Source organism: Ambystoma mexicanum, chromosome 4q (genome assembly GCF_040938575.1).
Source record: "Ambystoma mexicanum isolate Mex_15411 chromosome 4q, UKY_AmexF1_1, whole genome shotgun sequence".
Lineage (NCBI taxonomy): Eukaryota > Metazoa > Chordata > Amphibia > Caudata > Ambystomatidae > Ambystoma > Ambystoma mexicanum.
Genome location: NC_090928.1, coordinates 67,104,120 through 67,117,009, shown reverse-complemented (window position 1 = coordinate 67,117,009; position 12,890 = coordinate 67,104,120). Strand labels below are relative to the sequence as shown.

At 48.1% G+C, this 12,890-nt stretch overlaps 1 protein-coding gene across 18 annotated transcripts in view; it reads right to left on the bottom strand.

Moving 5' to 3' along the window:
• Positions 1 to 12,890, bottom strand: part of PTPRK (protein tyrosine phosphatase receptor type K) — a 1,571,968-nt gene that overhangs the window by 66,867 nt on the left and 1,492,211 nt on the right. For all 18 annotated transcript variants that reach the window (XM_069607477.1, XM_069607481.1, XM_069607480.1 and 15 more), the window contains 2 exons: positions 7,798 to 7,914; positions 6,851 to 7,005 (listed from right to left, as the gene is read on the bottom strand). In XM_069607477.1, coding sequence (XP_069463578.1) covers positions 6,851 to 7,005; positions 7,798 to 7,914 — 272 coding nt within the window. The remainder of the gene's footprint in view (positions 1 to 6,850; positions 7,006 to 7,797; positions 7,915 to 12,890) is intronic.

Here is a 12,890-nt window from a genome sequence, read left to right as displayed (position 1 = left end):
GAGAATAATTTAACTAGTAATACCTGTAAAACTGCAATTATGCATTTCTCGAATCGAATATTGAAGAAGGTTGGCTCATGGTTTCTCGTAAATAAGAAACTCGTTAATTAAATTAAATATTTGGGTTTCTTGTTTGCAAATAGGGTTAAGTATAGAAAAATAAGGGGGGGGATCTGGGAGTCCCTCTACCGGCACAAACACGGTCCATTGACCGGTTCTTGGGTGGATGGCCCCCGGGAGAGCCTCAACCAAGTCTTTAGCTCACTGTCCCTTTCACAGAGGAGACATATCCCGGAATATCAGTCTTTGACCTGCCCAAGGGCAGTCCAGCACCGAAATGCTAGGCAATTCTCTGAACAAGAGGACCAACAGCAACCCCAGACACGTGTTTCGGCCTAATTGAAGATGGAAGGAGGAGGTCACCTTGGGTAGGAAAGCAGGGTGCGTCCCCTTGACGACCTTGTCCCTGTGAAAACTGGTGTAGTGTTCGGATGCCACCAGAGCCTGGATCTCGCTGACTGTGAGCTGAGGTGAGGCCCACGAGCAGAGCTGTCTTTATGGTGACCACCCTGATGTCCACGGACGCCATAGGCTCAAAAGGTTTGTGGGCCAAGACGCCCAACACAACATTAAGGACCCACACCGGGTGTGGCATCTTTATAGGCGGTAAAGCCTGTGGAGGCCCACCAGATGTCGCTTGACCATTTACTCTTATATTGGTCCCTAGTAGCCTTGCTTCTAGCGCCCTGGATGATCCCTAGGTTAGCCTGAGATAGGCTTCAGTGTTTCAGTGTGACCTGCTCGTGAGCCACGCTGCGAGGGATAGCTTGTGAGGAACAGGGTGGAGCACCCTGCCTCCCTGCTGGGCCAGGAGAGGAGCTGGGCCCAGCGGTAGGTGAATGGGTAGTCTGTCCGAAAGGTTGAGGAGCCCTGAGAACCACGGTCTAGCCGGCCACCAGTGAGCTATCAAAATGATGCTGAGGTGCCGGGATTCCTTTATCATGCAGATCATCTTGTGAACTAAGGGTGTGGGTGGGAAGGCATATGCCGTAATGTTGTTCCATTGGATCAGGAATGCATCGCCCAAGGAGCCAGAGCCCTGCCCCTGCCAGGAGGCAAACTGTTGGCTTTTCCTGTTGTCTTGGGAGGCAAAAAGATCCACCTGGGGATGCCCCCACCTGAGGAAGATCTTTCAGTACCAGGTCGTTCAATTGCCACCCATAATTGTCTGCCCCCAGCCTTGCTGAGCCTGTCCGCAACCATGTGACCTGAGGGGCCGGCTGCCGGAAAGGCTTGCCCTGCCTCAGGTTGAAGTCTGCGGACCACCAGTGGAGGTCCGAGAGGATTCAGGGCAGAATGTTGACTGGCTCCTCTTGGGAGCCCTTCTCCTGATTCCATGAGGCTGCAAAGTGCAGCTTTAATCTATGCATCCTGAGTGTTGTGCGGGGCACGGCCAAAAGGACCACTACCATAAGCCCCAGTGGGTGTTGGTACCACCAGGCCGAGGTCACGGGCCTGGAGAGGAAGTGAGCTGTAGCTCTCTTGATGGTCGCAATCTTGTCCTCCGAAGGAAAGACTCTCAGAGCTGGAGTCCCAGGTGAGACCCAAGATGGTCAGGCTCTGTGTAGGATGCAGCCGAGAGACTTATTGAGATGGATAGTGAACCCCAGGTCATGGAGTGTGTTCATCAGTGCGGAGGCAGTATAATGAACCGCTTCCGGAGAGGTGTCCCGGACGAGCCAGTCGTCTAGGCATGGGTAGACGTGGTGGCCCTGGAGGACAGCTGCCACTGCATTCATCAACATGGTAAATACCATGGGAGCCGAGTTGAGGCCGAAGGGTAGCACCTTGTATTGGAAATGGAAGCCCCTGATCCTGAAGCACAGTAAGGAACGATGCGGCTGCCAAATCGGGACGTGTAGGTAAGCGTCCTTCAGATCCAGGGAGCACAACCAGTCTCCCCTGTTCACTGTTTCCGCAATAAGAGCTGGCGTTACCATCGTGAATTTTTGCAGAGGGAGGGAGAGATTGAGGGTGGAAAGGTACAACATAACTCTCAGGCCAGTTTGGTGGTTCTTCTGTATGGCGAAAATCCTGGAATAAAAGCCCAAGCCTCGCTGGGCGGTTGGGACTTCCACAGCCTGGCTCTGGACGAGCGACCGGATCTCTGCCAGCAGAGTTGCTTTCCCAATCTGTGGGAGAGGAGGGGAGAAGGGAGTAGAGGAAGGTACCGGTAGGCGGTACCCTGTGGGGACTACAGAGAGGATCCAGGGGTCTGAAAAATTCTGGTGCCAAAATTGCATATGAAAGGCAAGCCTTCATCCCACTGGAGACACGTGGACCCGAAAGGTCCTGCAGCAATCACTGAAGAGTGCGGTTGAGGGTGGGCCGACAGCAAGAATGGATCCCCCTCCATTTGCCTATATTTGGCATCCAGGTGTCAAATGACAGGCTGGACCGAGTGGGGTTTGAGCCACCCCTTCTTGGCCAACCTGACTTCTGTATCAGGGTCCCCAGTCTTTCCGTGGGGCGTAGAGTGAGGCCCTTGGCAAGCACCCCGCCGCCTCCAGTTGTTTGACTTCGGGTTGAGGAAGGCCAAGTACTCTGCCAGACCTGCAAGTTGTTTGTGGAAGGACTTGGCTGACGATGGTGTGTCTGGGTCTTCTTCATCGTGTCCACCAATGCATCTGGCGGCGTGCTGGGTGCCGAGGGCTGAGGTGTGGAGACAGGAGCCGGAGGCTTATACGGAACCGCCTGAACTGTGGGAGGCAGGAGAGCCTGAATCGAAGGAGCCGGCGCGGGCAGCAGGGGATGCTCCAGGGCCTGCAGAACTGCAGCCATAGGAGGAATGACTATAGGCGCAGGGGCCGGAGGGAGCATGTCCCTAATAACATGCTTAAGGATGGCCCCCATCTGAGGAGATCTCATGAGGGTGAAGAACTTTTCAAAGAACCTGTCCTCACAGGCCGGTGGAGTGGCAGGTGATATTGACACGATAGCAGGCGGCTGCTGTGGCCAGTGCACACTCTGTCTAGCTGGTTGCGAGGTAAACCTGCCCTGCGATGCTGTTGGATAAGCTGTAGGCCACGTATCTGGTTGATACCAGTCCCACCATGTAACTCCTTCTCCCATCTGCTCGGTTCCTCAGTTGATATTGGAGTTGTAGTGCCTGGCTCACTTGGCCCAGCCTCCTCCAGGACTCTTGACGGTGGAGCACGAGACCTATCCGAGGCCTGATAGGCGTGTCACCCTCGGCAGTGTCGCCGGCAGTGCTGCATGTAGGCGCCCCTCGACCATGTTGCCGGTACAAAGGCGTACACTCAGTAAAAGACACTTGCAGACCCTCATCACTGTCTCCAGTAGGATCTACGACCCCTCGCCCTGGCCGCCGGTAGGAAAACCTGAGAGGTTGCTCCTGCCCAGGCGCTTCTTTGGGAAGGAGTCGCCCTTGCAGGGTGCGCAGGAAAAGAGCGGCGCTCCCTCAGGCCATGATTTATGTCTGACTAAGTCCTTCAAATCCTCTGGAGGCGACTTTTCGAAGAGCTCCCTCCGACTAGCTAGTCTGTCCTTCAGAGCACACGATGAAAGTGCATTGCACGCGGTACAACCCTCCCATCCATGGTGGAGTGAAAGAGGTTGCTACCCTCAAATGGAAGGTCCAATATGCGCTCTTGGACGTCTGGGATGAAGTTGGTAGCCCGTAGCCAGGCAGTCCTTATCATATCTGTGGCAATGCAGATGGCACGTCCTGAGGTGTCTATATGTGCTACTGTGGACTGCATGATGTCTTGAGACACCATCTTTGCTTCTGCCAGCCCCTCCTTGAAGCACGCTTGACTGTGCACTGGAAGTTCCGGAAGGAAGTTGGCTATTTCCTGCCAAAGCCTTTGGTTAACGGCTGCGAGCATGGCGTCTGCATTAGACTGATGAAGGTGCAACGAGGTATTGGAAAAGACCTTCTTTCCATACGCCTCCAAGATCATCTCCTCCTTGCCATTGCAGTGCCCAGGACAAGGTGGCTGAGGATGACTGCAGCTTCGAGTAGATGGAGGCCACAGCAATCACTGAGAAGTGTGGTTGAGGGTGTGCTCACAGCAACAGTGTATCCCCCTCTAATTGCCTGTACTTGGTGTTGGGGCGCCTGCTGGTGGGCTGTGCCGAATGGGGTTTAAGCCATTACTTTTTGGCCAAGGCTCCAACGTCCTTTTGCATCGTAATCCCCGTTCTAGTCGCAGAGCGTAGAGTGAGGAACTCCGGCAGGTCCCCTGCCTCCAGTTGTTCGACCTCAGGTTGTGGAAGCCCCAGGCACTCTGCCAGGCCTGCATGGAATGTATTGGCTGACGGGATTCTCCTCCTCATCGGTGTCCGCCAGGGTGTCCTGCTGGTCATGAGCGGGCAGAGGAGTACTGGGTGCTGAAGGCTGAGGTGTGCTGACCGGAGCCTGTGGCTGCTGTGGAGGCTGGTAGGGAACCGCCTGGGGAGCCAGAGGCAAAAGGTGCCAAGCCTGTTGGGGTCTGGCATGGGCAGCTGGGGATGCACAGGGCCAGAGTCACTGGAGCCACAGGCGGAATGGCTGTGGGTGCTGGTGGAGGGACCAGAGGCAGCATGTCCCAGATTACATCCCGCGGGTTTGGATCGCATCTGCAGGGATCTTAGAAACGTGAGGAATTTCTCAAAAAACCTGTCCTCACAGGCCCAATGGGCGCTAGGTGGCATCGGCGGAAGAGCAGGAACCTGAGACTGCTGAGGCCTGTGCGTACTCTACCTTGCCGTCTGCTGTGTGCATCTGCCCTGAGACGAAAGATGAGCGCTGTAGGCCACGTACCTGGTGAAGACCAGTCCCACCTCGAAACTCTTTCTCCAACCTACTCCGTGAAGGGTGGTGGTGTTTGACGCGCAGCTGTCACTTTGTCGGGCTGCATGCCACGTGCCTGCATCGTCGTGCTTGCCGCGCTGCGTCCGGCATCCTCCAGGACTCTTGGCGGTGGAGCCAGAGGCCTACCCTTAACCTCAGGATGGGGCCTGGTAGGCTTCGTGCCATGGGCTGTGTCGCCGGTAGTGCTGCGTAAATGCGCCCCCTCAGACATTTGTCCGGTAGTAGGGCGTAGCCCCTCAAGTGAACACCGGGTAAAAGAACATTGCGGTTCCTCAGCGACCTCACTGGTAGGACCCAGCAACTCCTCGGCCTGATGGCCGATAGCTGAAACAGCCTGGGTACCTGTGCTGGTGTTAGAACCTGGACGGTCCCAACCGCTCAGACGTTTCCTAGAAAAGGAGTCGCCCTTACAGGGTCCTGATGAGAAGAGTGGCACTACCTTGGGCTGAAACTTGCGTCTGATGAAGTCCTTCAAGACCTCTGGAAGCGATCGCTCGAAAAGCTCTCTCCACTGAGCTAACCTGTTCTTCAGAGTGCGTCCCACTCGGTACAACCGCCCCAGCCGTGGTCAGGGCCAATGCAGCAGAGGCAAAGGGTGTGGGGGTCGGACATAGGGAAGAGCCCCTTGGAGGCTGGACACCTGCTGAAGCCCAAGGACGTCGACATGTGCCGGGAGGAGTGTGGCGCCAGAGGACCGAGTACCTGATTAAAGATTGAAAGACAAAAACAGTATCTGAGGAAGAGAGCATGGAATTACAAGGACGAAGCCAAACCCCAGGAGCGCTGGTGAATGCGGTCTGTTCCCGTCGACATGGAAAGAGGACTGGGGAGTGGCACCAGTGGGCGGAGTCAGGGGAGCGTGTGCTGCCAGGGCCGCACCACTGCACGCCTCTAAATTTAAAGAAGATTTTTTTTCCAGTGAAAAAGGTTCTGTCTCCCATCCCTAGCGAGGGACGCCCATACAGTATGGAGGAAAGGGGACGAGACGTAGGGGTAGTAACATGCATACCTATGCAATAGCCTGTAAACAGATGACTGAAAGTAAAGTAAAATAGAGGCAGCAGACTAAAGCCTCTAACATACCTGCTGGCTCAGGCCAGCAATATTCTTAAATTATACAGAGTACAACAGCCACCCTTTCACTGAGTCATATGTTTAGGGTTACACAAGTACACTAAACACTTTGCCGTTGGGAGAGTAATGTGAATATGTTTTAGCTTAGCAGATTTAAACATATCTAAGGCATGCTTAGGATCACTACAGAATGAATGGCCTCAGTCCTATGAGAGCGCTGAATCCCCTCTATATAGACTGTCACATGTATGATCTAGGTTTGCTTACAGCCAATACATTTATATTTGTACTCCTTTCCAGAATTCATAGCCTTGGTTAGGCTCCATTATTCATCTCTATCCGCTGTCTATGAACATTTTGGTAGGGTATGTTCCCTAGAGAATATATATACTGGCAGAAGGACAAAACATTCAGGTCAACCGCACAGAGCAGATCAACATGCTCTTGCACAGCTCTTATAAAGCTGCTCCAAACTCATGATAGATCTCTGGTCTACAGGCCAAACACGTAGTACCTCTACAAAAAGAGGTACAGGTACCCTGCCACTCTACAGAATTGGTACGCTGTACCTCTTCTGGAGATGTACAGGGAACCTCTAAGAAGAGCTTGCCAAGAGCTGAGAATGCCGCAATCTTGCACTCCGTAGAGAGCCGGTGTCAGTGCTCAACCATACAAGTGGGCACTATGGGGCTGGTAACAACTGGTCACTGTTGAGATTTTCCCTGTAAACATGAAGTCACAACAAACCTGGCAATATCATGAGAGAGTAGTGCCCTATAGTGGTATTTTAAATGTGGTGTTCCATTACAATATTCTTGCTATAATACATTTTCCAAACTGGGTCTTTTTGCTACAGACATGCACACTTCTACAAATCAAGCTGAATGCATCTTCACAAACCTGCAATGTACAACAATGGGACCCGCACTGGGTGGGTTTGACAGCTTCACTCGCCGTATAAAGGAAAGAAGCCCCGTGGCATGATAAGGAACGCCATGATCTGGCCAACCAGTAAAATGGAACTGTTTTACTTCACGGATTTCATTGTAGCCTCTCTGTAAAATAAAAAGTATCGTGCTGGTCATGCTTTAGAGGTGGCAAGTAAATGAACGACTCCAATTAGAATGATTAGCAGTCATGTTTAAACAACATAATTCCTAACTTTCAAACAGTACTGGTTTATACAGCAGGTTTTATATTTCACGTTGTTCCTTAGAACATCGAAATACACTGTTTTCAAGTAAGAGAAGAAAATAACACATACAGCAGTCATTGATCTTTATGATGGCAACCATACCGAGCAAACAAATTGGCAAACAAAATATCTGGGGCACTTCTTTTAAAACATGTTTATAGGCATCTCCGAGATCAAATTCTCTGCAAATCATCTTATCCTACAGAGAGAAATGCTAACATGTAAAGAGTCCCTGAGAACACTTCTATTTAGATGTGCATGCACTGTTACCCATCTGAAAAGTGGTTACGATTTATTAAAAGGTAACATGATATTGCTCTGTAGAGATGACCAAGAAAGAGCATTTATGGCACTTTTAAATTGTTGTAGATTATGGTGACAAATATTGAAACAAAGCACGTCACAGTGAGCATGAGGCACCACTTTCTTCTGATCCATTAGTAAAATGGAACCACAGTAGCATTTGGGAAATATTTCTACTATAGTTATTAGATTACCACAAGAATCACATTCTCGTTCTTTTGCGAGAGGTGTAACAAAGCCGAGTGTCATCTACTACAATAGCACAAACAGCATGACTCTTGATTGATTTGACCATTTGTGAAATTAATCACACACAGTGGAATCTTTATGGAAACTTTCGCAAGCTTACCCTTTCAAGAGTGAACGTCCTGATCACATATTCTGCAAGTGGCTCCATTTCAACACAAGTAACTTTAAAATCACCGTAAACTTCAGTCTCATCTGGCCAATACTTGTAACACTTGACCTGAAAATACAGAAACCCATATTAAAACTACAGCACAGACCAAAAGTTCATATTGGATTCCTCAGGAACAAATGCATAACACATTACCCATTTAATAGTGATGACATGTCCTCGGTGAAGGGAGCTGAAGGGCAATAGCAGCCATAGGTTTGATCACTGTTCAAAGATAGTATCCTACTCGGTTAACCCACTACCAGTGGAAATAACCTTTTGTGCACCTTTTCTTAATCGGTTTGGAAACCCAACAGATCATGAGAGATACTCTTAGGGTATTCTGATGCCACTGGAGGATATCCATCCTCAAGAAGAGTGCTTTTTTTATACCTCCTAACGTCCTCTAAGAACCGGCACCTGCTACTGGCTCTTCAGACTCCAGCTAACTAAATCAAACTTTAAATTAAGTGCAGTGCACATATGGCCTTTTGAGCCATGACAGTCAAAGGTGAAGACTCTTGCAAAAGATTGCTACGTTCTGTATAGAAACAGAAAGCAGAGAGAAATAACACTTGTGAAAGTAGCAAAGCATACATCCAGATAATAAAGAATTCTGAACTCATTGGATATTGGCTGATGAATTTGATGGGGATGGATATAAAATATTCATGGGCAAGCACAGAATCTCTGGTTACACATCAGAAAATTAAAGTAAAAATGATCAGTAAAATTAACGGTCAGAACATTAGTTTTCTTGAAGTAGGCTTTTGTTGTTGATATTTGCTTAACAAAAATGATTACTACTTGAGTCCGATCATTGGTTCAATACTGTACTAAATCTCGACAAGTAGAAATGATCAGGAGCACTTTAGAAAGATGGGGACAAAAAACAGACAAAGTTCACAGACATTGTCGCTCATTATCAGGCATGTAAGTGCCACAAATGGTAAAGTGTATATTCATATCTAGAAACGGGTGTGCAGATCAAAATAACAATCCAACCGAGAGAATCTAGATAAACAAATGTGACCAATACTTACATGGAAAAACAAATTATGCTTAACAAAATATGTCTAAAAGCCTATGTACTGTTTTTCCCTCACTTTAGAGGGGCCGTCGTTTAAGAAGAATACATGCCACTTTTAATATTCGGGATACAAAAGGAGCTATATATTTAAACATTTTTCAAATGTAGCAATTATATATCAGTTGTGACATAAAAACAAATATTTCAGAGTGCTTCATACAAAAGCAACAAATACACTTTGCATCATTACTTCCCATTCAAAAAGACAGCAATTTTTCTTATTTTTTACTTTCAATCTTTTATTTGTTGGGGTATGGTGGAAATGTGTAAACAGAAAATGCTGTACATTAGAACAGCATTTGCAAATTAAACTTAACTCGGTTATGGTAACAACCATATATGCATGAAAGATAAAATTACACATTTAACAATAGGTCCATTTGTGTACTAAAATCACTGCATATGCTATTTGACAATACATAAAATGGTAAAGTATGACAATGAAATTCCATAAAACACATGGAGTTTATATCATGCATTATCATGCTGTTAACAATGCACACAATTATCAAATAATGCCATATGACTACATAAATGCCACACATTCATCATACAATATCAAAAATGTAAAATGACCAAGTAAACTTTAAAACTCCATAAAATGCAATTAAATAGATACATGTAAACAACCGTACAAATAAATATCTTAACAGTGGGTGTGTGCTGATGTATAAAAAGACTATTTATAATCATATGAGTTAATGCTTCAAGGATCCGTCGGTTCCATAAGGAAAACTTTCCCGATACTCAGTGCTCTTTAGAAGTCTAAATCTAGTTCCCATGTTATGATCTGATCCTACATCATGAGGCAATAATACATTGCAGGCATACATTGGTAGATCACTTTGAACTTTAGTGCAGGTATTAGGATTCTCTTTCGCAATAGTTTTTAGGCTTTGCTAAGGAAAAGGAAATGGCCAGGCGATTCTACCTCTTCTGGACAGAACGGGCAAAAACCACTCTCAATCCCTGACCACCGCCAGTTACATACAACAGTATTTAACTTGAGAAGATTAAATCTTAGTTGCACCAGTTTCCTGTGCTGGTCAAAAAATAGGCATCATTCCAAGTAGGGTTCCAATTTTCCAGTAGACAACATTCTGCAGTGACCCCCATTAGAAGGATTAACGCATTCAATGTTTTCTCTACGTTCCAGCAGCAGTTTACCTAAAAGTAACTTTCTCCTTGTAAGCTTTATCGATCTGGTCAGGATTGTGGAACCAGTGAGTTGTCGCAAGTGGTTCCTTAACGTTACTAATTAATTGGATTTTACTGACACCTGTGTGAGACAATCTATCTGAGATAATGGCTTACGAAAGTGTAGCTCTTAGGTTAACCCAGATTGCGGTTCTTGCTGATGTCACCAGTCTTTCTTCACTCCTCATTGAATTCTCGCCCCTCCTACTAACGTCAGCCTTCAGGACCAGCTCGCAGAAGGAGTGTAGCAGAGTGTGGTCGAGTGTCTGGTGTCGGGAGCAGGGTGTGCGGTGACAGACCTTCTCAGTCCCCATAACAACGGATTGAGGGAGTCTTCACAGCTGACTCTGGATTGGACAGCTGAATCTCACGATGAAATGCGCTGCCCCTGTAGAGCTGCCTGGATACATCTATATTCACAGCATTTTATCCAGAACTGTCAACTAGTGGCGAGAGACAAGGAAAATTAAGGTAAGACGGGGCTTGCGCACCCTCCCCCTATAGTCTGCCACTTGGATGAAGCCTGCCTGGTCCTTCAGTGTTACAAGTTTGCTGGGAAATCTTAGGAGCACTTCAGAAATGCTCCAGGGCTGCTCCACCCATCGACAGATGAAAAGACGAGAAGAAGCAGCAGTTGGTGGGGCCGCAGAGAATGCGATGAGCTCTCAGAGTGACCTCCCTCCACGCCTCGACTCTAAACTAGTGGCCGCAGTAGGTAGAGCACCTCTGGAAGTCTTCGTGGTCTGCGGCCATCCTTGCAACATTCTCTCTGTGGGTAAAGATGGGGACAAGGCGAGTCCCCCCTCCGAAGACAATGCTGAAAATAATGTTAGTACAGAGTCTCAAAATCCATATACGGGGAGGAGTGTCACATGGATCTGACAGGGCTGATTGGGGGGTGCCCGTTGTGTCCCTGAAAAAACGCAAGATTTGTTAATCCCAAAGAGCCCTAGACAATGTCCATCGCCTACGTCGCTACTGATGCAAATCAATGAAGGCACCTTTAGAACAACAAAATGGAAGGCTGGCAGTATCTGATGCGCTTGGGCCAGGGGCATTTCAGTACTCTGAGTACCTTGACGGATACAAGAAGAGGGATTAGAGGGGTGGAAACCTGGTCACAAACTACGTACCCCCAGATGAAGATCCATCCTACTGGAGTGCCATTTTTGTTAGACCAGACTCTCCCAAATACGCCAGCCTAACCCAATCCCGTCAATTTAAACAACTTGAAATTACAACACTGGGCACTGGTGGCGCGCATATCGCACAACATTGCGGATATCAAAACCACGATCGATTGGCAAAGAAGACTGAGTGGCTCTACTCAGAAGATGTACTCTAGTCCTCTGGGTGCCAACTTGACCCGTCAGGTGGTCAATGCTTCGCATGAAACGCCAGAGGTTGTCGATGTGACTAGATCGATTGCAGAGCAAATATTACCCACAGGAAGTTTCCAAGGTTTGGATCTGGATAGTGACCTGATAAGAGAAAGTCCCCCAATCCTCGCATTCTTTGCTGTCTTCATCTCTGTCCTCCCCACGAAGGAGGTCATAGCGATCTTCAATCTTCACCACCATCCTTGAGCCAAATTCAGAATGCTATCATGGCAAGATTGCAGTGGCATTGAATCCATATACCAAACTCTACGTGACCATGAACGACATCTTGAAAGACCAGGTGACCCCTTTGGCAATGATTCATACCAAATTAATATGCCTAGAATCGGGTACGATGGCCACACAAAAGAGACTAGACAGAGATGCGGAACTAACACAATGACATGTACGTCTATACGATAGAGCCTGAGAGAAAATGCAAATAAAACTGTCTGGGTGGCTGTGGTTCTGGAAGCCCTCAAGTGATCAAGGACCCATATCCAAAGAGATGGCAGGAATCCTGATGTAATTGCTGAAATATACCCCTTGACTCCGAAATTCAGCAAAGGAACGCAAAATATATTGGCAGGAGGTACATCTACTGTTAACTCAACAAGTTGCTTGGCCAGTGAGAATAACCCAACAGTGGCGGGCACCCAGACATCAGGCTTGGTCATTCACAATGCAAATAGACAGGAACACTCATCAGAACGGCCTAACTAACCTTAAATATATTCTGCTTCCGGCACAGGTAGTTGAATTAGTTGCTAATACCCAACCTAACACCGCAACCCTGCCAAAGACCAATGAAAACCTTTTCCCAATATTTGATAACCTTAACATCCAGGAAAGGGGGAAGAGGACCAAGTAGGAAAAAGGCAAAAAATAGACAACCTATGACAAAACCAAATCCTAATGGATCGAGTGTAACGCTCACCTGGTTCCCACGGAGGCGCGGCGTCGAAGGCGCAGAACTCTGAAGATGGACAGGAAAGGCCCCTCTATTCTGGCTTCCCTGGCTCGTTGGATACCCTCCTGTGCGTGAAAAGGGAGTATTACCAACTGTGGAACAATGCTCAAGCCTCCCACTCCCTTCCAACCCTCCACGATACCTCCTCCACGATTCCCTGTGAAGCCTCACCTTAGGGTTTGGAAGGATGAGCTCTCCATCCTGCTTCTGATGCAGGGGCGCGTTGAAACCCAGTTACTTCACTGGATTGAGGATTGATGGGAGTTCAGGTAAGCTTGACTGTTCAGGTAAGGCGCTGTAAAAGTTCTGTTCAAAAGTTCAAGCTTAATAATAATGTTCGTTGTCTAATTGCAGCAAGCGCTAATGCTTATGTCTTTTTCCCCTTAGGGGCCGGGGTTCGGAGTGCCGG